The 26,607-nt window shown below is 39.2% G+C and overlaps 1 protein-coding gene across 1 annotated transcript in view; it reads left to right on the top strand.

Moving 5' to 3' along the window:
• The window catches only part of LOC136882114 (zinc finger protein 33B-like), a 72,801-nt gene that overhangs the window by 27,569 nt on the left and 18,625 nt on the right, over positions 1-26,607 (top strand). The window contains exon 4 of the mRNA XM_068229374.1: positions 14,626-14,705. Within this exon, the coding sequence (XP_068085475.1) occupies positions 14,626-14,705 (80 nt within the window). The remainder of the gene's footprint in view (positions 1-14,625; positions 14,706-26,607) is intronic.

The raw sequence follows: 26,607 nt of genomic DNA, 5'->3' as shown, positions 1-26,607 counted from the left end.
GTTGGTATCATTGCTACTTGCGGTATATTGCAGGAATTGCCCATTTCAAACCGTGGCATGTTAGCTGCTTGTTAGGACAGTAGGGTGAATTTTGTGCAAGTTCTTTCAGGCTTTGCTGTTACGAATTGAGGGAGTTATCTTTACTATATGAAATTCCTGTACTAATGGGTAATACAAGGACATCCCCATCCATGTTGTCATCTGACAAGGAACAGCTTTGGTGGGACTAGACCGAATGCGATGGAAACTGTTAGGATTATGACTGAAGAGAGTAATCCTGCAAGTACTTGAAAGTAATGTAACCTAGAGTATCAAAGATATCGATTGTATTGAAACTACTGGTCGAGTTGGCCGTCCAATTAAGAGGTGCGCAGCTGTGAGCTTGCATCCGGGAGAGAGTGGGTTGGAGCCCCAATGCCGGCAGCCCTGAAGATGGTTTTTCATGGTTTCCGAATTTAACGCCAGGAAAATGCTGGTTCTCTACCTTATTTAAGGCCACAGCTGCTTCTTTCCCACCCCTAGTCCTTTCCTAACCCATCGTCGCCATAAGATCTATCTGTGTCGGTGCGATGTAAAACAAATTGTAAAGAAATATATTAAAACTCAGTAAGGTGCTCGGTGGAGACATCTAGACATCACCTAACTCCTGTAATTGTTACACATTAGTCCACAGCGTGACAAAATGAAAGATTTTGAACACTCTTTGTGTTGTTTGTACTAATAAAGTGTTATCTTAATAGCTTGCATGTTTATATATTGCCCCCAAACTACTCTGCACCTAATTAGTGAAGACAAGGAATCCAGAGGTGGACTGTTTGTGTTGGCAACACTTCAATGTTTGTGGCATATTTAGATGTGACGGGACTTGGAACACGTCTGGCAAATGACACAAAGTATAACAGGAGACTACATCACCGCTCAAAAATCACAAGAATTACAATAATTAGGTCTCTTGATGTTCAATAATAAAGTCTTTTTTGAATTTTAAATCAACACTCACAAATTTCTACTGTATAAGTATATAATACTTTTGAGATATTATTCACTGTCCTTGGAATGTATGGAACGTGGTTTATGTAACACTGAAGGAACAAGATATTAGTAGGTACTATTCACAGGTTCGCCAGCCACCGCCACCACATGCTCCTCTGCCTCACGGAATATGCTCAGTAAGAGTGTATGCTTGACCTCACATGACCTTACTTGGCGGGGGATTTAAAAAATAGTTCTTGGCTAAGAGTGCAATTTTAACCTAACAAACACAGATTCGACTCGACGCCTAACCTCACAGGTCCTGGATCCAACCCTAGGCTTAACCTTGCAATGGCGTTAGCTTTACAGGCTCAAGTTTGACGCCCAGGAGTGCTAGCTGAACCCAACTGCCAATGTGATTAGGGACAAGCATGCATTTGATGCCCACCGTAACTTACAAAAGCACTACCAACTACTGTTTGAGATTCGATCCCAGGCTTAACCTAACTAGACAATTGAGACATGGTCCAGGGGCTTTTGGATCTGATCTTGGAACAAGATAATGGCTATTCAAATTGTTTTAATATTACTGAGGAAATAGTGTAAGGCTAAATACATATGCTTTATTCATTTTGGTCAAAATGTTCGAAGGCGACGTTAGTTCATGGAGCTGAGAAACTGCGAAAGGGTCGAAGGACTAAAGAGAAAATGTGTTAAATTACTAAAGGAATAATTGCCTGCTGTGAAGTTTACATCGCTTGGCACCTAACAATAGAGCCATAAAATCCCCAGGCCGTATGGGAATCAAACTCGGCACACTTTCCCTTGAACAAATATAATAACTAAAGGAATGTGCGTTAAATTCGAAACATACAACATTCGAGCTAAAATAAATTAAAAATCACCGATGAGACAAGGAATCGAAACGGTGGCTCCTTTACTTGGGCAAGAAACAAGCATGCTAACTAAATGGGTTTACATTAAAAGCTTGTGTGTTTAACTGAAACACTTCAAGTTCGACTATCGTTTGAGTGGGAAAATTACAATAATCGCTTTACGTCTTACTAACTACACTCCAGTTTGCAAAAAATAATAAATACAATTTTTGAAGGTCCAAGCTGCTTTCATGCTGCACAATCAACATACATGCACACTGTAGCCGTCAGCCATGTTGATTGGAATTCTACAGTCCAATTACATGATATCATTCGATATCAAATTATCCGTCATCGGCAACTATTCGTTGAGAACTGTTAATTAAACTGCAGTCATTTGTAAAGTAGAATTATATTGGAATCACATTAGTTATATTAGAATATCATTTATTATTTTAGTTATCAGGACAGGAATGTATTATGTGTTGTTGCTATTTGCTTTACGTCGCACCGACATAGATATGTCTTATCATTACGATGGGATAGGAAATGCCTAGTAATGTGAAGGAATCGGCCGTGGCCTTAATTAAGGTACAGTCCCAGCATTTGCCTGGTGTGAAAATGGGAAACCACGGAAACCCATCTTCAGGACTGCCGATAGTGGGGTTCGAACCCACTATCTCCCGATTACTGGATACTGGCCGCACTTAGGCGACTGCAGCTATCGAGCTCGATATATTATGTATTGTAATGGGGTCAATATGTTGAGACATGTGTTATTTCATGTCATGTTTGTGTAAACGGAAAAGTTATTCTTGAAGCTGGGAATTTGCGATGAGTCACTGGGTTTAACTCAGGAGTACTTGATTATACAGCGACCCGAGCAAGGCTAGAGCTGCGTGCCTACATCGTAGACACGCCCACTGGTTACCCGTGAAGAAGCAAGAAATGGAAAGATCTGATATGAGTTCAAGGAATCCGGTGCTTCGATGGAAAAGAGAGCAGTTACCAACGGTGGGGATGTCTCGTGTATATTATTGTGAACGGTGCAGTCCTGACACACACAGTACAGTGAGTTACCATCGATATCGTGATGCTGTCGGAGTTGTACCCTGCGTGCGATTTATTTATTTAGTTATTTAATGACTTTAGCAGTGGCGAAGTTAGGGCTCGTGGCCCTCTCTTACACTTAACCACATAATCAATTTACAGATAATACATATATATAGGAAATGTACTATTCTAGTATAAAATCAAAGATAAGCTAAATATTACAGATATAATGAAGAAAGAAAGCAAAGTTCAACAAATAAAATAGAAAAAAATTCGGAGCGTAAAGACAATAAGAAAGAGACAATGTCTTAATGAAAAAGTAAGATACAAACTCAAAGAATAAGCATTGCATAAAGAGAACACAATAAGTAATAAAGTAAATGGAAATATAAGTATGGCTATAAAAGTGATCTATGTACATGAGTTAGAAGCTAAATATTATGTATATTATACTATAATAATATGTATTTTTACACTATAATAATAATGGTCATAATAATAACCACAATCACACAACGTCGTCATACACATGAAATAATCAGCGGTATTCAACAGGTAATCTCTACATGCAGTCCTAACTTTTGATATTGAGTTTGAGTACCTGACAGCAGCTGGGAGTGAATTCCAAAGTCGTGACCCAGCCACAACGAATGATCTGTTATATATTGAAGAGTGGTTGACGGAAATAGCGAGGGAAGTGCCAGATCTTGTGTTACAATTATGGAATGAGGATATTAAATGGAATTTTGAAGAGATGTATTTGGGTAGATTTTCCTTCTGAGTTCGATATATCAACGTGAGTACGTGGATTTTCCGTCGCCTCTCGAGTTTCAGCCAGAAAATAAATGTGTAACTATGGGTTATGTGAGCATCGTAACTCAAGTTAAAAACAAATCGAAGACCAGAGTTCAATTCTCGTTGATGTTTCATAGTTTGTTCACGGGTCGCATCAATGAGGACAATGTCACAGTAGTCAAGTATTGGTAGTATCAAAGTATGGAGTAGTTTTATCTGAACGTCTTGTGGCAAAATGTCCTTATGTCGTTTCATAGGGTGTAACGTCGCGTGCATCTTTCCACACGTGTTTCTTATGCGTGCAGGCAAATCAAGAGTTTCAGTCAGGGTCATACCTAGGTTCTTCACTTCCTTACTGAACGGGATTACGGTGGCATTAAATGTCACCGGAGGAAAAGCATAATTTTTATACATGGATGTTTAATAATTTCTGAGAACAGATTATGATTGAGTTTTTTGTGGGGGTTGAGGAGGAGAGAGTTTTCACTGGCGTACACACTGAGTTGTTGAAGGTCGGAGTTAATATCACTTATTGCATTCGATATATCATTTATATTAACGTGGCTGTAAATATGGAGGTCGTCGGCAGAGAGGTAATATCTATGATACTTAATTTTGGAGGAGATGTCATTAATATAGAGGACAAACAAAACGGGACCAAGAACAGAACCTCGGGGGTTCCTGCCTTCCAGAGTCGCCACTGAGCAGCGGTATCTTGTACTATAACACGTTGCATACGGTCTGTAAGATATGGGGCGAAAATGTTTAAAGCAACATTACCGAAAAACGATTTGAGCTTCATCAGCAATGTCTGGATGTTTATCGTGTCAAAAGCACTGCTGAAGTCAAGGAGTGTGAGTGTTGTCACTTGTCTTTCGTCCATCGCTTGTCTGGTGTCGTCAGTCACTTTGAGTAAGGCAGTTGCTGTGCTATGACCCTTCTTGAAGCCAGATTGAAGCGGGTCAAGAAGAGTTTGAGCCTGAAGGTATTCCAGTATTTGCGCATGTGCCAACCGTTCCAAAGCTTTGGAGAGTGCAGAAAGAATCGAAATGGGACGGTAATCGGATGGGAGTTTCGAATCTGGGTTTCTAGGAAGTGGAATTACATTGGCGTACTTCCAAATTTTCGGTAATGTGCCGTTCTTGAGCCAGTAATTAAAATATGGGTGAGAATGGGTAGAATAGCGCCAATAATGTTATGTATGAGAGTAATAGGAGTTTCATCGACACCACTTGCTTTGGATATAATAGAATACAAGACTTTCTTAACTTCATTAGGGCTGACGGTACGAAAGGCGAAGCAGGGGCGATTTTGTGGGACACGTGCTGAGACGTTATTTACGTGTGGTCTGTTAAGTGGATTAGACTGAGCTCTCTCTTCCGTGAAATACTCATTTAAATCTTCGAGAGGAATGTCAGTTACCTGAAGCTGTTCATGTGTTTTTCCTATGCCCATGGCTTAGAGATGCCTCCAGACACTAGCCGTATTTAGGCTATCTTACATATCTTACATATTTAAAATTGAGTTTACGGATGATTTATTTAGTTTTATTCCTAATTATTCTATAGTTTTCATAGTCATTTGGGTCCGGAGTACCCTTGTAATGTCGGTAAAGAGCATCACGTTGAGACATCATATTTTTAAATGCATAGGTTAGCCATGGATTAGGTTTGCGGGATATTCTGATCTGTTTTTCGGTGCATGCTTGTTGTATATATTGTGTATTAACGAATTATATGTATTTATTTTTGCATCAATGTGTCAATATTTTTCATATTCCTGCACGTCATATACCTAGGTTTGTATTTTGGTACGCGAAGTGAGTAGGCAAGAAATATAAGATCGTGGGTGGACACGGCCGGTACTGAAATTTGTCTGTGGGTTACCACTTTGTGAGGGTTGTTAGTCACTTTGAGGTCTATTAAGGTGCGGAAAATGTTGTTTGCAGTATGTACATGTTTTTTAGGGTCAGAGGGAAGGATAGTCAATTCACACGAGGAAAACAAGTCTTCCTATTTCTTAGTATCGTATTTCTTCGTAAGTAGATTAGTATTGAAGTCCCCTGATATAATGATATGTTGCTACGCTGGTAGCAAGTTAAGTAGGTGCGTTTCAAACTCGGTCAAATGAGATACTTTAGGTGGTCGGTAAACCACTACAGTAAGTATTTTCTGTCCACTAGCAACTACTTCGACGAACATAAACTCCGTCCTCGGCAGTTCACCGGTCGATGAGGTACAAATGATACGGCTCTTCACGTCATCTCTACAGCAGAGAACATGTACGATCATGGCGGTAGAAGTTATATCCGTCAAGGCGAACCATATTGTTCGGAATGGATGGCGATAACCACCTTTCACTAATAGCTATGAAATGGACGCTATTTTTGTTAAATATAGCTGAATTTCGTCAATGTATGCTGGCAAACTTAGGCTGTTCAAGTGACAACACTGGAGAGTATGAGGATATAGTGAAAGCTCTTGTTTCAAAAGGTTGCCGGCATCTATGTTCTGGGAAGGAGTGAGGGGTGTGCTATTCTTAGAGTGGTCAATGTCATGAGGAAATGTCGTAGCTACCTGACTAAAGGGCATACTCTAACTGAGACCTAAAATTTCTTACCTGTATTTCCTGAAGAAATGGACTGCTGATTACTTAAGGCACCACACACACACACACACGCGCGTAAACCTAATGATAAGAATAATATTTTGTATGCACATCACAATGGTCATATCACACTGATGATCTACCTAACCGCCTCATATGTAAGTTCATGAGGTGAGTTAATGTAGAGCTTTATTCCGTCTTCTAAATGAACGATAATTCGGCCGTCCTGCGTCGAAACCCGCCGCAAATCCCAGAAGTCCCGAGCCTTACGCAATACTTCTTTCCTTGTGGAAGTCAGAGATTCGGTGATTAATAATTTAGTACCTTTAAGAGCTTGCTTGCCGCGCCAGATGCGGTCTCTTTCATTCTACCTGAGGAATTTAATGCTGATCGGCCTATTATCTGCGGACACCACCTCAGCTGCTGTCCTCTTCACACGGCCCAGTCTATGACATAGATCTATACTGTCTGTAGAAAATTCGATGTTCCGTCTGTTTTTTAATTAACCAGCGCCACAGCGTACGTGTCCTCGTGTCACTGTGTGACTGGAGAATTCCACTAATCTGAAGTCCACAATATGTCCTGTTGCTGTGTGTACAGTGCTGAATGTCGACGAACTGAGAAAGGTATGGAGTACCAATTTTGCAACATGGGAATGTGTATACTCCATTAGTCGATGGGTATCGCAGTCCTGCATCACGTAAAAAAGACACCATTCGCCAGGAAATGGGCATCGTACCCATCACTCGCGAGGCATAGGACATGTCACCAATGTATGGTCATGTCCTTTTGCTGCACCTGATGCAGTTGAGAATTTCACCTAATCCTTTGAAATTAATTTGCAATGTCCACATGGATCTACAATGTTTAAAAAGATTGAAAATGATCTACAAAAATTTAACACTAGAAATGCTGCTGGGATTGATAAACTTTCTGGGGATATACTAAAGTCAGTTGGTTGAGATATAGAACCGTATCTGTAGTGTTTATTTGATAAGTGTATGTATGAAGCAGCTATACCAAATGAATGAAGAATTGCAGTAGTAGCATCCTGTGTATAAAGAAATGTGATAAACATAAAGCCAATAATCACACACTAGTCATCTTGGCTGGTGTTGCATGCAAGCTCCTGGAATGCATTCTTTCTGATTATATTATACACATTTACAAAATTAATAACTGGTTCGATAGATGGTAGTTCAGGATTAGGAAACATTATTCCACTGAAGCTCATCTTGTAGATTCCAGCAAGATATAGCAGATATTTTAGATTCAAGAGGTCAAATGTGTCATGATGTACATACCTAAGGCTTTTGATAGGATAGATATTTGGAGACTACTGAAAAAATTAAGTGCAGTTGGGCTAGGTAAAATTGTGACTAACTAGGTGGCTATATTTCTAGAAAATAGGACTGGGAAAAAGGGCAAAAGTCTGTCCCAGTCGATAAAGCACATGTATTAAGCCTTACACCACTCTTCCTAAGCTATTAGTAAAATGTGTAGCCGCTATGTCCCTATGGATAAAGCATAAGTATTAAATCTTCCACCATATTCTTCCTAGTCCCGCTCCGAGTTCAATTTCTAAACCCTTTTGCCATTCAGATGAGGAAGAGGAGCCCTTTTGCCAGCCAAATGAGGCGGAGCCCTTTTGCCTTAAGGGTGAGCAGGGATCCATTTTCCAGGCAAATAAGGAGGAGCCCTTTTGCCATTGGGATTAGGAGGACGAGCCCTTTTGCCAGGCAGTGGGGAGGAGCCGTTTGCCCTTTTGCCATACGGATAAGGAAGAGAAGCCCTTTTGCCAGGAAAATGAGGAGGAGCCCTTATGTTTAAAAGTGAGCCCTGGGTTCCATTCACTATCATGTGTGTAGCACGAAATGTTCTGGTTCTTAACACAAAGTTTTAACTCATGACCATTAGCACGGTGAACTTTTCGTTTTTAGGACAAAACAGTTTCCCGTGCACTTGTAGTAGGAATTATACAAATGTTAAGCAGCTTAGGTTGTAACTGTTCATAGTAGAAGGGCTATAACAAAACTGTAAGTCTGGTAGACCATTCAATGCAGTTTTTCGTTGAATAAAAAACACATTTATACACAACTATACAGTACTGTTGGACCTTTACGTTTTCTTATATATATAAATGATATGATTAAAGGAGTGGAATTAGAGGTAAGGTTTTTGCGGATGATGTTATTCTGTATAGAGTAATAAATAAGTTACAAGATTGTGAGCAACTGCAACGTGACCTCGATAATGTTGTGAGATGGACAGCAGGCAATGGTATGATGATAAACGGGGTTAAAAGTTAGGTTGTGAGTTTCACAAATAGGAAAAGTCCTCTCAGTTTTAATTACTGCGTTGATGGGGTGAAAGTTCCATTTGGGGTTCATTGGTGTTAATATAAGGATAGATATTCATTGGGGTAATCACATAAATGGGATTGTAAATAAAGGGTACAGATCTCTGCACATGGTTATGAGGGTTTTTAGGGGTTGTAGTAAGGCTGTAAAGAAGAGGGCAATATAAGTCTCTGGTAAGATCCCAACTACAGTATGGTTCCACTGTATGGGACCCTCACCAGGATTACCTCATTCAAGAATTGGAAAGAATCCAAAGAAAAGCAGCCCGATTTGTTCTGCGTGATATCCGACAAAAGAGTAGCGTTACAAAAATGTTGCAAAGTTTGGGCTGGGGAGAATTGAGAGAAATAAGAAGAGCTGCTCGACTAAGTGGTATGTTCCGAGCTGTCAGCGGAGAGATGGCGTGGAATGATATTAGTAGATGAATAAGTTCGAGTGGCGTTTATAAAAGTAGGAAAGATCAAAATATGAAGATAAAGTTGGAATTCAAGAGGACAAACTGGGGCAAATATTCATTTATAGGAAGGGGAGTTACGGATTGGAATAACTTACCAAGGGAGATGTTCAATAAATTTCAAATTTCTTAGGAATCATTTAGGGAAAGGCTAGGATAACAACTGATAGGGAATCTGCCACCTGAGATATAGTACAAATCCTGGGCTCTCGGAAGTAATTTTAAGGCATTCCCTAATCTAATAGGGGCTGAGCTTCTGGAAGGAGAATTTTGTGACTCAGCCCGTGACACTAGTCACTTCCTATCACATGGAGTCGTAGAGGCAGCACTAGAATTTGAAAAGATGGTGTGCTGTTACTTAAGGTGCAATTCTTAGCAAGATGGGAAAATGACCCGCACTTGAAGCAACCTTGAGACGGACCAGCTCCGTTCCTGGTTCAACTAGATTTTATCAAGGGACATTTGTTTCTAAGATGTTCCCTTGATACACATGCGAAACACTTGCGTGTAGGAAATGTTCGGTGAGGTGGTGGCCGAGAAGAGTTAGATGGCGAATGGGGCTCCTTGGCGACTCGTAAGGTGTCAGCGTACCTTACTCCTTCGGCTGACACTGCCATTGCTTCTAATTCCGAGAAGGTTTGGGGCCGAAATGCGAAACATATGTACGTGTTATAGGGCGGAGAGATTCCTTCTACTGTAGTTTGGACAATTTGATCTTCTGGGAAATGAAGAGCGAATACCCTCGTATGAAACTTTATATCTTAGATAAAGTCAACAAGGTTCTCGTCCAACCTCTCTACTCTGAAATAGTACTTCTGGATTAAAGATGACATAGCTCTAGCATGAATGAAGTTAGCCAAAAGATGGACATGGAAATCTTCTACTGAAGATCTATCAGCTATTGCTCTTACAGTTTTGTCCGAGAAGACACCTGCAGAAGAGGGGTAAATTATTTGAAGTATTTGGGAGTGAGAGATGGCAAACAATAAAGCATGGTCTTGAAATTCGACTAAAAATCTTAAAGACGCAATGACTTCAATAGTTGAGTTAATGGATAACTTGGATATTCCTTTAAGCAACATGGCTAAGTGGTGGGGCAAGCTGCTGAAGCCGTGCGACATAACAGGTGACGGCATTGGAGGTTGGTAGGTTCAAACACTGCGTTTCTCAGAAAGAAGGGTGGAAGTTGTCTTAGATGGTCCGACACTTGTTCCGATGGGGTAGATGGTTGTTGAGCATCAACAGATTTCCTACTCTCAATCGCTCTACTAGATTCTTCCTCCGTCGACAAATTTACCATAGGAACCTTGTCGCTTTTGGGAGTAGCTTCCCCGGACAACAATTGACTAACTCTATTCGACATTTCAAACAAGTGTTCCACTAGATTACTCGCCTCCTTAGCATGATCATCCTTCAATTTCAGAGAAAATAGATCTCTAACCCTATTATAGAAGTGAAACAGTCTAGCCTGAACTCCTTTAAGTTGATTACCAGAAGGACCGCTTACTTCAAAAACACTAAATACAGAAACTAGCTCGGTGGTATTATCCGTGATAGTGGATAGAGCCTCATCAATCTCTTTTTTCCCCCCAAATACCGGGAAACAAATAGGAAGTTCTAAGGATTCCTTAAGTTTGGCAATATCTACCTCAACCGTGCCTCCAGACTGGACCTTCCCAATTAGAAGTTCATACATCAATACCTCCTTGCGCAAATACCCGCTTGCAAGGACTTCTCGAGGACCAGACATGTTGATAGAAAATGATAGGAATTTTGAAAATTTCCAGTAACCAAGAACATTTTTAGAGTTCTATGTACATTTCTATTAGTAGCCGTCAAAATTGGCTTTATCTAGACCCATTCAACCACGCTCTGCTAGCACTTGTTTGCGTGGAACAGAGGGGTGAAAAAGGTGCAGGCATGAATGGGTCTATCTCCGTCAATCATAAGATTAATTAAAAGCTTTAAAATCAAGGTTATATTTCCTTTTGGCTGTTTTCTTATTTTTTCAAATGTCCAATTTTAACAAAAACGTGAATCAGCGACAGAACAAGATTTCAGGTACATAACTAGCACGTTAGCTTAGATACAAGGAGGGGAAGTTAGAAAATCAACAAAATGTGTCAATCATCTGAGCTTTAAGCTCCCAATTTTACAAATGTTTTGGAGCACTGTGGCTCCATCCACTTAACATAAATGGTTGAATTTTACAGGAGTATCGAAAACTCATTCTACCGGGCCTTTGTGTGGGAAAAACCACAGGTTAAAGTTACTGGCCCAAAAATTAAAATGATGCCCAGGTGGACACTTGCACTGCTTGGAACTTACATTTAGAAAAAACCCAAGTTGGGCTCATTGACCGACGTTAATCCTATACTACTGAGGTGACTAGAGGGAGAAATTTTAAGTTCCAGATAGAAAACGGTTACAAAATCATAGTCTCCTCGAAGTCAAGTTGATAGAGAACTCGAGAGGGTTTCACACTCTCTCTTCCCGAATTTAAGCTAAGTGATTTTCGGATGGTTTGAAATTCATAGTGGAAATCTACATTTTTGATTATTGGAAATGTATGGTTACATTATTAGAGATGGGAAACCTTCCCCTTGAGCTAGCTTTCAGAGGCTATCACATAGATATTAAATAGCTGCCATTATCTTAATCTGCTGTAAAGTTCGATGAAGGGCGAGACGCCCCCGCCTCCTCAATTAGCACACACTCAGTAAACTTGACGATCAGTAGGACAAGAGAGCTTGAAAAAGTGCCAGCTTTTATACCCAAGGGGATGGTTCTGGTGAACTCTGGGCTAACGCCCGTCACACCTGAAAATTTTATTTGATAATCAAATGTATACAAGACGGTTCCTGTTGGCTAATTAAATAGGTAGAAGATGATTGTTACTGGTGAAAAAATACATATTCAAAATTTCCTATTGCTCAGTTTTGAGGTTGGTGGGGCGTATTTTAAGTTTTGACAATCTTGACACACAAGAAACAAGGAACAATCAACTCAGTGTAGTAAACTCAAAATAAAGAATGTCTTCACACTAGAGGGCATAATGCAAGTTTTTCTTGGTAGAGACATCTCTAGTTGTTGCAATCACTATATTGAAGATGGCGCTTCATTGTGAGTGACTGCAAAAGACCTTGACAATATTGTGAGATGGATATCGGGCAATGGTATGATGGTAAACAGGGCGAAAGGTCAGGTTGTGTGTTTCACAAATGAAAAGAGTCCTCTCTGTTTTAATTATTTTAATTATAATATTTTGTTGAAGGGGTGAATGTTCCTCATGGGGATCTCTGTAAGTCCCTAGGTATTCATAATAAAGATAGAACTCCATTGTGATAATCACATAAACAGAATTCAAAATAAAATTTTCGGATCTCTTAATATGATTATGAGTTCATTTAGGGGTTTTAAAGGATAGGACATATAAATCTCCAGCAATGCCACAATTAGAGTATGAGACCGTCACCAGAATTACTTCATTAGAGAACAGGAAATAATCTACAGAAACAACTCAATTTCTTGTGGGTGATTTCACACAAAATATTTGTGTTACACAGATGTTGCAAAGTTTGGGCTGGGAAGACTTGGGGAAAGGAGACAAGCTGTTCGACTAAGTAGTATATTCTGAGATGTCATTGGAGAGATGGCTTGGAATTCAAAAGGACATACATTGGCAAATGTTTGCTTATACAAAGATGATTTAATGATAGAAATAATTTACTAAAGGAGTTGTTTCATGAATTTCAACAACCTTCTTCTACATAAACAACTGAGAATCAATCTTCCACCTGGTTGACAGCCCTAAATGCTGATCAATGGTGATTGATCGATTTTATGGTTGATTTATTTATTTATTTATTTATTTATTTATTTATTTATTTATTTATTTATTTATTTATTTATTTATTTATTTATTGATTGATTGATTGATTGATTGATTGATTGATTGATTGATTGATTGATTGATTGATTGATTGATTGATTGATTGTCTTAATGTGATGTACAGAGAAGGATGATCGATATTTCTGTCATTACTTAAGCTATTCGAGGACGGTTATAAACTCAAACGATATTCCACCAATAACCCGCAAAATGGCCGGTTGACGTCTCTCTTGTTTTCTACCCAAGGAACAACCACGAATTTACAGGAATGATGACGAAAATGGCAGTACGTTACTTCCCTGCTGGCAAGCAGTCAGAGACGTTGCCGTGGTAACCTGTAGAATCGTTGTCGGTCTGTCGGTCACTCATTACAGAGCATGATACCCGCAGAAAATAGTAAATCTTCCCGTCATTTGAAGAGTAAGATAAATTATGAACATAACAAAAGTTGTTTATAATGAAGAGACGTTTCACATACAGTCCACGGAGTTTACAGGAAATCAATAATATAAGAGAAAATGGAGGAAAACCGTTCTGGTTTTCCTATAAATCCTCCATCTATTCAAAGATTTTAAAATGATATGCATATAAAAAGCTACCCCGGGATGAGTATACACTAAAAATGACGTTTGGTCAAATTCTATAAAGCCGTCTCACCGTTATAGTGGAACAAACAAACGGATAATTATCTGAAAAATCGGCAAAACAAACGAAATTATACACAGCGGCCCCCTACAACTTTAATTATATAGATGTAGGAGCATGGAAAGTAACAAAGAGATGACAAGTTAATTCATGTATAGAATGATGGGAACAGGGGAACGTGAATATAAGAGGATAAGGATAATAGGTAGTCAGTTTGGAAATAGGGATCAGCAGAAAGAGAAAGAGCATGGTGTTGGGTAAGGATTTGGAGATTATATTTATCCTTTCATGTTCCTCCCTTCTATCGCTACCTTGTCTACTGCTATACTATTCTACGTACTTTTCATGTTCTTATCTCTCTTATCACTTATCTGAAAAGCAGTGGCTCTGGTTATGACGTAGCAGGTCGTTATGCTAGTTAGGTTCCAAAAATGGTAATACATAAATAATTAAATAAATAAATAAATAAATAAATAAATAAATAAATAAATCCATTGTAAATTTTAATCTTGTAGCAGTTGTATAGTATTATTTTAAGTCATTCCACGTACTGTATATGAGTTGATTATATTTGTATGTGCAGAAGATGTTATGAGTAGAATTTTTTAAATGATATAAATTTATGAAATATGAGCTTTGTAATTAATAAAAAAATTGTTAGTGTAAATTGTATAACACTGTATTTTAGGAAAATATCTTCTTTTCTTGTCAATTTGAAATTTAGTGCTTGATAATAATGCAGTTTAGTGTGCCATTTGCCACCGAGGTAGACACCTCTTTTCCAAATAATGTGATTTTAATTTGATTGTTACTTTCCATTCTTAAATGTTTATACTTTAAATTGGGAGATAAATTAATTATACTCTTATTTTGCCAATATAAAATTTATATTCTCACCCGATTCTTGTTTAGGACTATATACTCTTTTTTTATTCCTTTACTTCTTTATTCTACTCTTCTTATTTATAGCAGTCCGAAGATATTAAGAAGGAAATATTCATAGAACAATATACTGATGATCAGCTGCTGGCATACATCAAAGAAGAAACAAGGTACGTACACACAAACCCTATACAATATGGAATATGTTCTACCTATTCCCAGTTGTGTTGAGCAGTGGTTGTTTTATCTTTGAAACTTACCATTTTTATCAGATTAATCTTGTCTTTACAAAGTTACATTTAAAATACTCATATCTTAAAATTCTATTTGTTAAAATTATCTGACACCGAGCTCGATAGCTGCAGTCGCTTAAGTGCGGCCAGTATCCAGTATTCGGGAGATAGTAGGTTCGAACCCCACTGTCGGCATCTCTGAAAATGGTTTTCCGTGGTTTCCCATTTTCACACCAGGCAAATGCTGGGGCTGTACCTTAATTAAGGCCACGGCCGCTTCCTTCCCACTCCTAGCCCTTTCCTGTCCCATCGTCGCCATAAGACCTATCTGTGTTGGTGCGACGTAAAGCAACTAGCAAAAAAAAAATTATCTGAAATATTAAGAAATTTTGAGATCAAATTTTTTGTTCCTTCATGTAGTTTTGTTGAATATATATGTACAAAAAATCTCTAGGACTAGATATTTTTGTGTCAGCATGACGTAAAGCAACTAGCAGAAAAACAATACCTCTAAGCAACTGTGAAAAATGTATTCTTTCTTTCACTGTCACTGCTTCATTTGTTCATCACATGCTTATCATCTGAAATGCCATCTGCCACTATTGCCTCCAGATATTCTCAGTAATTTTTTACCTATGTATCAACAGTGACACACAGAAAAATGCATGTTTGTAGATTATAAACTAAATCCACAAATTGAAATGTTTTTATGTACATTGTAAACAATGTAATAATTTCGGACTAATGTAATTTAGTTTCATTAATCAGTTCAATAGTGTTATAACTCAAATATTGTCAGTTTTCGAATTATTTATTTGGTTAGATTCCTCTTTTATGATCTTTCCGGTTCTATTTTGTGTTAAGTAATTTCACCACTTGTTCCAGTGTTGTGGTCACTCTTGCTGATTGCCGCCATTTCCCACTTTTCACTTCAGTACTCATTGTCAGTCATGTGCTTGTACTTTGTTGTTTGCAAACGTATTTACACAGTTATTATAAACTAATAACTACAAGAGATGTTTTAAATTTGTGCAGGTTGCCTAAAGAACATTCCAGAATTCTTCAAGTAGGTGAATTTATTATCTGGCAGGAGTAGTTAAATAATGATGTAATCATAGAATATTATTTCAGAATTGTTATTTTTATCAGTGACATAACAGAGTATTGCTAGTGTGTATCCTGTTTTAAAATTTTTAATGCAGTAGTGTTTTTGAACTGTAGTTGTGCCATTGGACTACTTGCTAATTCATTTTTTGCTGTCACACCTTTGTTGGTTACTGTGTAGAATGATCTTTGATAATCCCTGGGGAACCATTGTATAAGGTCGAGTTTGTGCTCTTAGCTTCACTCTTGTATGAGCACGTTCTGGAATGCCTAGTCATAGCCTAATATTTGACTTCAAACCTGATTGATGGAAAGTACGAATGGTTTATTTGATTTTGTTAGTGATTAGAGTCCTCTCATGTGTTATGTGATGCTTTGAATTGTTCCTTCTGTACATTCACAACTAGTGGCAAGAAATATTCATTTCAGTCCTCAGAAATGCCCTGTATCAGCTTACACTCTCTCATTAGTCAGAGTAGAACCATGCATACAACTGAAGAACGCAAAATACGTCATCTCTTCTAGGTTGAAATTCTGCTGTTTCTTTGTAATTCTTGTGTTACAGGACACAATGGGTCACGTTAGAGAACAATTTTGTAATATGGCCACCAATAAAAATATTGCTTATGAATACGTTTCACACACAAAATGAATATTACTATTTTTGAATGGAGTTTAATTTAGCTTTGTTCTTAAACGTATCTTGTGCAGGGGCACTCTCGAACCAGCAAAGTGACACGCCTTTTGTGTATTATTTTATATCTCACCTCTAGCGCTGTGTTATCCGGACTGTCATTTCAGCAGTTTACAAATATCATGCAGCAATGATTTCTTTCAAATTGTCTAAGAGGTTTGCCATGTCAGTTTGGTACTGAATTACATAAGAACAGGTTTTAAGATTCATGAAATTTCCTAATTGCTGACTTGTGGAAGGACACATATTCCTGAGCTTACCAGTTAGTGATGAGGTTAACTTCCATTTGTGAAGAGACACATCGCCATGAGATAAATAATTAGTGAAGAGGTTAACTTCCGTTTGTGTAGGAGCAAATGGCCTTGAGCTGAACACTTTGTGCCACTCCTCCATCGTTTTCATATTTATAGACTTGATCAGTGTGAAAATAAATTGACTGATCTGATCATCTGCTATCTTTAACGGATGTAAGCAGAAATATGAATTGTGAAATTCCATTCAGACGCTCTTGTTGGTACCCATACCATTTCACTGGATATACAAACTGTCACTCCCGATTAATACAGATAATACTGAATTTTTTATTTGGTTGAGTTATATATTTTTGTATAAAATACATTTAATGCAGTCACTTAAACACGAAATCCAAAAGCGTTCTATCATTCAAACAGTATTTTGTGAAATTAAGTCATTTATAGAGATTGGACATAAGGCTTTAGGGGTGAGAATTGGAACTTATTAAGTGGAATGCTACAATGTGTAACATATACATTGTATCCGATTTTTCACAATAGAATATCCATCAATCTGCTTCTTGTTATTCTACTTCTTTAGTGTTAGTCCTGCGTCGTGTTGTGATACGTTTTTTCCAGTTAGATCGCTCTCGGACCATGTCTGTATGTACTTTCGCAGATTTCGGGTCGCTGTGCACTGTATCTCTCCTTTGCTGTCTAGTTCGTCCCTTGCGCCTCTTTCCGCTTACTTCCTGTGTATATACTGACTCTCACAATATATTACCCTATGCACGCAACAATTGCCCAAATCAGCGCACACGCCTTTCCTCAATTTTCTTCTGGATCTGTGCAATGCCAAGACATTTGCTAATAACATTATTTGAAATGCGATCCACTCTAGTTATTCTAGCCTTCCACTTAAACATCTTCGTATCCATGACGCTTAATTGTCGTTCTACCTCCTTTGTAGCTGGCCAGCTTTTGTTGCTGTGGAACACGAGAGGACAGATAACACTTCGGTAGATAGTCGATTTAAGATTGTTCTTCATCCGACTGTCGCAAGGGTGCCCTTTGTCATTCTCCACATCAGCCAGGCTTTGTATATCTTAAGTTGAATTCATCAGAGATTGTGGAGCCAAGATACTTAAATTTCACCACTCGTGCTATATCTTCACCGTGAACATGCATGGTTCCAACTTCTCGACGATGTATTGTCATGCATTCTGCCTTCTTTTTGTTGAGGCGCGGGACATATTGCGCTAGTCGATTGTTCCAACCTTCTGTTTGGCGCTGCAGATCAAGCTTATTCTCTGCAGCCAAAATGACACAAGCATAGAGAAGTGTCCGTGGTATTTGCTTGTGCAGGCCTGATATAATGTTTTCCATCACAAGAATGTACAGCAGTGGTAATGCAACACGGCCTTGGTGGACTCCTACAGTTATGCGAAAGTCATCAGATGCCCCTGCGGCAGCTTGGACATAACTGCTTCATTCTACGTAGAGCAATTGCACCCTCTCTGCAAGGTGCTCTGGAATGCCACGTTCTTGTAGCGCTGACCAGATAAGGTCACGAGGTACCCGATGGAAGGCTCTCTTAAGGTCCAGAATGTCGAGATGAAGCCTCTTATTCTTTTCACAGTGTCTCTCAGCTAACAGCCGTGCGGTGTGATTTGCTCCGATTGGCTCTTTGTAATTTTGGCTAAATCGCTAATCCTGTTATTGAGGATTTGTTCGAAAACTGTCATTGCGTAGCTCAGAAGTGTGATATGGCGGTAATTATAAAAATCGACAGGGTTTCCCTTATTTTTGAGCGGATGTGATTGGTACTGGTAGATACGGAAATCCCAAGATTGAAACTTTGTCGAAGTAGTTCCGCCAGCGTTCTCGCGCTTCCCGCCAGTCGAGTAGCAAATCGTCTGTTCCCTTATTGATGCTGTAAAAATGTTTGATTTGTTCCGTTTCATGATGCCTCGATTTGACTAGCTGTTAAATATCCCGCTCGTATTCGCGCATGTCTAGTTTCACATGTAGACCTGCATACTTCTGGCTGCTTTGTAGGCATTCCAATGAACTAGAAACTTGTCGAACACGTTAATGCATCCTGAACATTGTCATTCCGAAGCCACGTGTCATTGCCAATCCGTCGTCGTCGCCCTCAGTTAGTTGTTCCAAGAATAGGGCGTGCAGCGTCTTACAGTTTAGCCCGGCCTACTTCAACTGTAGTGATTGGTGGCAGTGTAATTTTTGCAACGTCAGCCTCTTTTAGGTGCCACAATTCGATCCATTTTGGTCCATTTCCTGTGAATTTGTCTGCGACATCTCTGAGATTATACATTGTGAGTCGGATGTTAGCCACTGCAGCAATTGCCTAGATGAGTATCACGCTCTTTAGTTTGTGCATTATCGGGAATTCGTTGGTCTTCTGACCGCAGTGAGCTCTGTGCTCTTGTTTCCTCCGTCTGACGTCCGTTCAGATCGCAGGCAACAACGGTATTCTTGTCAAGCACTGCCCAGGCCAGTTTGTGGAGCGTTGCACTGAAAAATGGGATTTTCCTTCTATCCCGAACGTAGACATGTTACATAAAGCGATTGTCATACATTTGCACCTCAGAGACTAAACAGTCTAAATTTTGCTGATAAAACAATGCCAACAAAATTAGTTGTTCTTCAGTTTCCGTTGTACATCATTTAGTATCTGCACCCCATTTCGCATGGCTTTTCTCCACTCCATCTTTTTTCCTGCACCTGCAGATGCCTATATGCATTCTGTCAAGTGCTACTTCGTCCAGACGTAGTTCAGTGATGCGATACAAATGGGGGTTCTCGCTTGTTTAGCCCTTCCAGGGGACGCCCTAGGCTTGGTTCCGATTCCATGAGACGTATTTACATTATTCCGTTATATGACGGCCGGCTTATTATGAAGAGTTTTAGAGCTCAAGACAGCAGGTAGTTACGCCTCTCCGGACATGAACAGACGCCTTTTGCAGCCCTCCTCTAGAGAAGGAACGCTACGCTCGTTTCTGTATTAACTTCGAAGAAGGAAGAGTACCTCGTCTGCGAACCGCTCCGTACTGAACGTCTCCATCTCCGCCAAAGTTGTCATTAAGAACTTTGTGTGTGTTCGGTCTACGAGAGCAAATACAGTTTATTTCGCTCAAGACTGCCGACAGGCCGATTGGGAACCCGTATCCGTTACCTGCGACTAGCCATGTGTTATTGCAATGCACAAGGTAGTTGCCTCTGTGGGTCCGTGGTAGAGTGTCGGCCTCCGGATCTCAAGATAGCGGGTTTAAACCCGGCAGAGGTAGTCGGATTTTTGAAGGGCGGAAAAAAGTCCATTCGACACTCCATGTCGTACGATGTCGGCATGTAAAAGATCTCTGGTGATACATTTGGTATTTACCCGACAAAATTAATTAAATCTGAGCCATAGACGTCCAAGAGAGATCCGGTTTACTCTAGGTCCGCTAGATGGCAGACAGAGTAAACCGGAACGTCGAAATTGACGAGCAGACAGCCAGATGGCGTCAAATCGAAATGTCTGCAACGGTAGCTGAGGCCATACGATTATTATTATTAATGCACAAGGTTCGTGGAGGATATTCATCAATACAAAATGAAATACCATTTTACTGAAAAAACTAATTGAGAACCTGATAAAACACTTGTAACGTAATCACGTAAAGAAGAATTGCCGCACAGTAATGCACCTTTTACTTGCTGTGATATGACACAAAACGTGTGACATACAAACCAGTGTCGTATTTTCTGCCACGTGTTGTCTTGTGGTGGCCATATCAATATATTGTGTGATGATCAAGTGGTCTAGCCTGTCTCGTCTGGAATCATTGCCCTCTTTTTTGTTTGTCCACGTATTTTCTCCTAAGAGTGCAATAACAACAAATAGTCGAGCCTCCCAGTACTTTGCTTGTGAGGAAGTCATGCATTCCTCCGATATATGTGAATTCAGTGCATACAGCATGAATTGGGAAGTCCCACTTCACGTTACGATGCATTTTGTCCTGTGTGATCGACTTTTCCCATGTGCCTGTTGCAGGCGGATATCACATTTAGCCAAGATATTTGTATTTCTCGCTCTTCTTTCCTAGGATATATAGAACCACCCTGCGGGGGGACACAGGTATAGATTTGGATGCTATTCAGCGATGTTATCATTCTACTAAAATAACACTTGGTCCATGAAGTTATTGAAATAAAATGAAATTCATTCTTTCCGTTACATAACAGCAGTATGGAAAATTCTAAATTCCCATGGAGGGAATTAGATATTTTTCACCAATAGAGCTTGTAAAAAACATATCAGATGTAAGGCTTTTCAGGCGTTTGCTCTATTAACCAGCGTTTCGTCTTAGGTCTGACACTAGACTCGTCAGAGCAAACACCTGAAAAGCCTTACGTCTGATATATAGCAGCAGTATCCCCTACGTGCAATTCAATGCCGTGTCATCTCGAATTCTGGCTCAAGTTTTGATTTTCATGCTCCTTTTAGGTGTAGTGTTAAAGGAACACTCGTAAGAATATTTAAGGACATGATTGCTTGCATTTGCGTTCAAATATTCCAGGATATCAGAACATTGTAATAAAACGCTACAACCTGAGCCATATTCTTTGTCGCCATCATAATATCTATGACGGCAGTATCTGTAGGTGAAATGAAAGCAACGGGGTTGGGGAAAGAGCCATCATCTGCACGTTATCTTTCAGCTTTTCGAGCATTTCATCAGGAATTCATCAGGAATAGTTGTTTCTAGATTGCCAATGGCCTCTGTTAAAGACAGCAATTAAGGGGAAATTGAAATCCCTTTTGGTGAAAATATGACTTTTATTTGCCTCAAGTTGTAGCGGGGTCTTTTCTGCTCATTTTGGTGCATCATTTGTTAAATTATGATGGTCCTAAATATGTTTAAAGTAATATAAGAAATATGGCTTACATACCGCAACACTTTCTTCTAAAGCTTGTCTCAGAAATTATTTTATGTGTAAGGACATGGCATATTCATTTGTTTTAGTTTGGCACGATTGCCAAAACAGATGACATGGTATATTCATTTATTTTAGGTTGGCAGGATTGCCAAAATAATAATGGAGGACATTTGTTTATATTTATCGCAAAGAGTGTGCATTATCCCTGTATTTTTACTTTCAGTATTACTTAGTTGTGGTGTGAAATATTCATAAGTTACTTAGATTCGTATATTCTATTGCAGTGGTGACAAAAAGCTGTCCATCAATCAGCTGGTAAACAAAACTATGAAGGTACGAGCAGGGGCCTGTTGACAGCTGCAGTAAAAGCTATTTTCAATTGCTCTGAACAAGCTCGAGGGGCTCGCTGTGTCCAATACCTGGGACATGGAGACTCTAAGACAAAGTGCTGTGTGTAGGCTACTTCCAAAAGAGAATGGGGACACATCTTCGCAAACTGAAAGCACAATATGTGGACAAAAAGGTGTCAGATAGTACAACCAAAAAACATTCTGGAAGGCTCACTGAGAAGATGAACTACAAAACTACTACGGCAAAGTAGTCAGAGAGAATAGCAATGTTTTTACAGGCTATGAGAAGAGCAGTTTGGACCACGTATTTTCATAAGGGTTCTTCTAATGAGAAATCAGTTCACCATCTGTGCCCTTCTCCTCCAGAAACCTGGTGCAAATATAGGAGAGCTGAGGCAGCTGGAACTGCTGACACTTACCACGACCAGAATGCATTGCCAGAAGCTGTTATGGAAGCAATAAAGCCAATATACCGTGATCTGGCAGCAACGGAACTGTTAAGGAAGTGCTTACATGGGAAGACTCAGAATCCCTACATGTCATTTAACAATTTTGTGTGGTTTCGTTTTCCTAAAAATGTTTTTGTTGGGAAGAAAACATTACAGTTGGGTGTATGGGATGCAGTAGTAAAATTTAATGGTGGCATTGTTGGAAGGCTGAGGGTCCTACAGGAACTTGGTGTCAGGATACTCTCAGATGTTTCGATCACGGATAAAAAAAGGCAGGAACTGCAGCTCAAACCATGATCAAGAAAGATTGGAGAGAAAGAAGAAACTTGGTGTGGAAGATAAGGAACAGGATCCAGACTGTGGACCAGGGTGCTTCTAGTAATTGCATAAACATTTATTATAATAATCATATGTTTTTCTTGTACAAATAACCTATTATCTCAGAAACGATAACAGATAGACACTTGGAATCTTCAGATATAGGTAAGTAACATTTGTTAGTACAATTGCTTTTATATCTTGAGAGTTTTGTTCATAAACGTTCCAAAATTTTGAAAAAAAGGTCATTTGTAAAAAAATTGAAACACATTTCCCAACTAAGCTGTCTTCTTTTTTTATTCAATAATTTCTCGAAATACTGGACCCATGTAGTATAACTTATATTGGTCCCCCCAGAGCCCGACTTCTTCTTGGTTATTTGATTTATTTTATCCATACTTTCCTACTGTCATTGTCCTTGCACTTTTTATTTATATCTGCAGCCAACTTTTGTTGCCATTCCAACTTCGTCTTTCTTAACATTTCTCTGTATTCTTTCCTTTTTTTACAAAATTCGTTTCTAGCTACTTGACCACCATCCACCCTGTATATCCTAAGTGCCTTTATAACTTGTGACTTTTTCTTTACACATTCTGTATTATACCATCCACCTCTTATTTGCGTTTTACTTAGATTTTGCCTCATACCTATTCCTGCCATTCCTATTAAATTTTCTATCCTGGTTAGGGCTTCCTCCACTCTATTCTCTTCTATCAATTTTACAATACCTATTTTCCAAATCTCAAAATTTTCTCCATTGAAGTACTCTGAATTCATTTCCTAATTCTTCTCTCCAACGATACCTAGCTATTTTCCTCTCATGTACGCTATCGTAAACGATCTCTTGCGCTCCTATCTATTGAATAATTAATTTTATAGATACTGGCATATGATTTGCCTCTGCCCAATCCTTAATGCTTATCTCTTTGATAATTTGCAAACTATCCCTACAGCATACAACTAGGTCAATAGTACTACCCCCATTTTCTACTATATAGGTTAGTTTTCCACTATCATCTCCAAACCACCACCCATTCAATATATAAAGCTCCTCTACCGCGCATAACTCTAGTAGTTTTTCTCCATTTCTGTTACATTGTTTATCCTGGCTATTTCTATTAACTAGTAATACCCCGTCCTCAAGTTGACTATAAACTGGTTTCTTGTCCCCTATCCTCGCGTTAAGATCGCCCATAATAATAATGCTTGCCTGATCATACGTACTTCTCATTCGTCTAATTTCTGTCGCTAAATTCTCAAAAAAATCATTCTGCGCAAATGGAGAGCTCAAAGATGGATTATATATAAAAGCTATACATATTTCATTCCTCCAATTAACCCTATCTAATATCCTTATCCAGATTAATTCCTTAAACTCAGATTCTAACCGCTGTATTCTATCTTTTAAGTTGTTTTTGATAACCACTGATATTCCGCCCGATATCCTTCCTCTATTGGATCTCCTTGATCCATATTGACTCCATACGATACACCCTTCTATCTTTAAGTCTTTCTTGTAATCAACCCAAGTTTCTACAAGCCCAAGGATGTCCATTTCTTCCAGTAGCTCTTTAAAGTCTTTGTTACCTATTTTGCTCCATATTCCTTCAATGTTAACACATGATACCTTTAACTCTAGTTATTTTTTACTTCTATGTTCTAAACTCCCTGACTTACTTCTAGTTATTCTAGATCTTTCCACTTCCATTATACTTCCCTCCGGAGAGCAAATAACGTCCTTCTCAGATAGTTCTGTGAGTTTTAATCTACTACCTGAACCCATCCCCTTCTTCTGAAAAAAGTCTTTTAGACTCACTGACCTACGCCTGAAAGTATCCTCATCTCCTCCACGCGGCGCCGCTGTTGACATCCGGCTCGCCTCGTCGTTCCTCCCACTGTTATTTAACTCCGCTAGAAGATCTTTCCCAGCCAGAGTCTTGGTTCTGTCATCAGGTGTGCCGCTACTTCCTGGATTCGTGTCGACTCAACTGTCAGCTGTTTGTCCATCGTCCTCCACTAGGTGTTCGTCCCTCTGCTGTCTTCTGTTCCTCTGTAGAGTATGCAGATCGCTGTTGTCATCAGATTGTACGTTATCAGCCCCTGTGCAGGCAGCTGAATGACACATTCCTTCCTCTACAGGCCGTTGCACTTCCTGGTGTGATGAACTCAACTGTCTATCCATTTCTCGTAGCTGTGCAATTGACCAGATACGCGACCAGTTACTGTCACCTACTATAAGACGTTTGCCCCTTATGTATGCTTTTAGTCCATAGTTCCTAGCTTTTACTAGGTGAAATCGCAAGACTCTCTGTTCCATGATTGTCTCTTTATCCATATCTCTTCTTACCCAAATCCTTTCCCCTTTCAAGTTCTTCCCATAGAGGATAATTTTGTTCGCCTTCAAAGCAGAAATCAACTTAACCTTAATAGGTCTTTTCCCTTTGACTCTCTCCAGCCTATATATTTCATCAATATCTTCTTCTTTAAAATGTATCTTGATATGGTTATTTATAATATCCAACACTTTATTCGTTAGATCATTCGAATCCTCCTTTTCCTTCTCTGGAGTGCCGTATATGAAAATATTTTTCCTCTTTGCGTCCTGGATAGTCATTTTCAGTTGCCACTTTAATTTATCAGTTTCTCCTTCAATCTCCTTCATATTCGACTTCAATAATTCTATTTCCCTAGAGTTTTCCACCACCTTTTCTGTCATTTCTTCTCTCTTCTTTTATACAGTCTTTCATTTCTGTCATGTCATTTCTCAGCTCGCGAATTAACTCCCTCGTTTGCTCACACTGGCAAGCATCTCTGACTATTTCCCTAATCGTATCTATGTCCTCCCAGCTCAATGAACCCGTTGGTCCAGGGTTCATTTCTATGCCTCCTATTATCAGAAGAATTGCCACCACTGCTGCTACCATCATAGTTCCCTCAAGCCCAGATTTTCGTAAATGCACCTTATCACTTGGCGTACAAACACACTTCACTCGCCCGTGCCATCGACCTATGGCCGCGCGATATTGCTCTAAAGCAATATTCATACTTCTCACTCAGCACTCACTGCACAATACAACCTCTCGCTTCGCTAGCTCGATTACAACTGATGAACTAAGCTGTCGTATTGAGTGTAGATCAGTGTACATTATGGGTACTCAATAACCTTCAGTAAAAATTTCAGGTCTCTACTTGAAATAATTTATGAGAAAATGGGTCATCAGTATGGTAAATATATATTGTGCGCTTTTCACTCCTCACTCCGGCCCCTGTGCCCTTTTCAAGGCAACAACTGCGGTGAAGTCTTCCTTCTTCTGTGCGCCGGCTGCTCCTGTAATAAATGACATTTAAATGATACTCAGCGCTCCATGTAGACTCTTCTTCCTCAGTCGTGGACCGTCCGTTGGTATCCCCGAAGATAGGCCACCCGTCGATCAGGGAGTGAGGAAATGAAAAGTAGGGGTAAACTAACTAAAATGACTGTACCCAAAGACTGAATTAAAATTTAAATAACAGACTGATTTATTGAATAAAGTGCAAAGTGCCAAAATGAAAGTAAACTAAACCGGTGGAAAATGTAAACAAAGTGAAATAAATGAGACTAAGAAAATTAAAGATTGAGGATCTGCCTTACAATCACACCATTATCTGCCTAATAAACTGACTGAAGGTCAATCAAATATTAAAATATTCCAGACTATGTTGACACTGTCTCCAAGACGATGACGTGAATAAATTCAAAACTCTGGC

The sequence above is a fragment of the Anabrus simplex genome, chromosome 10 (genome assembly GCF_040414725.1).
Source record: "Anabrus simplex isolate iqAnaSimp1 chromosome 10, ASM4041472v1, whole genome shotgun sequence".
NCBI classification, from domain to species: domain Eukaryota; kingdom Metazoa; phylum Arthropoda; class Insecta; order Orthoptera; family Tettigoniidae; genus Anabrus; species Anabrus simplex.
This window is presented reverse-complemented; position numbering and strand designations above follow the sequence as displayed.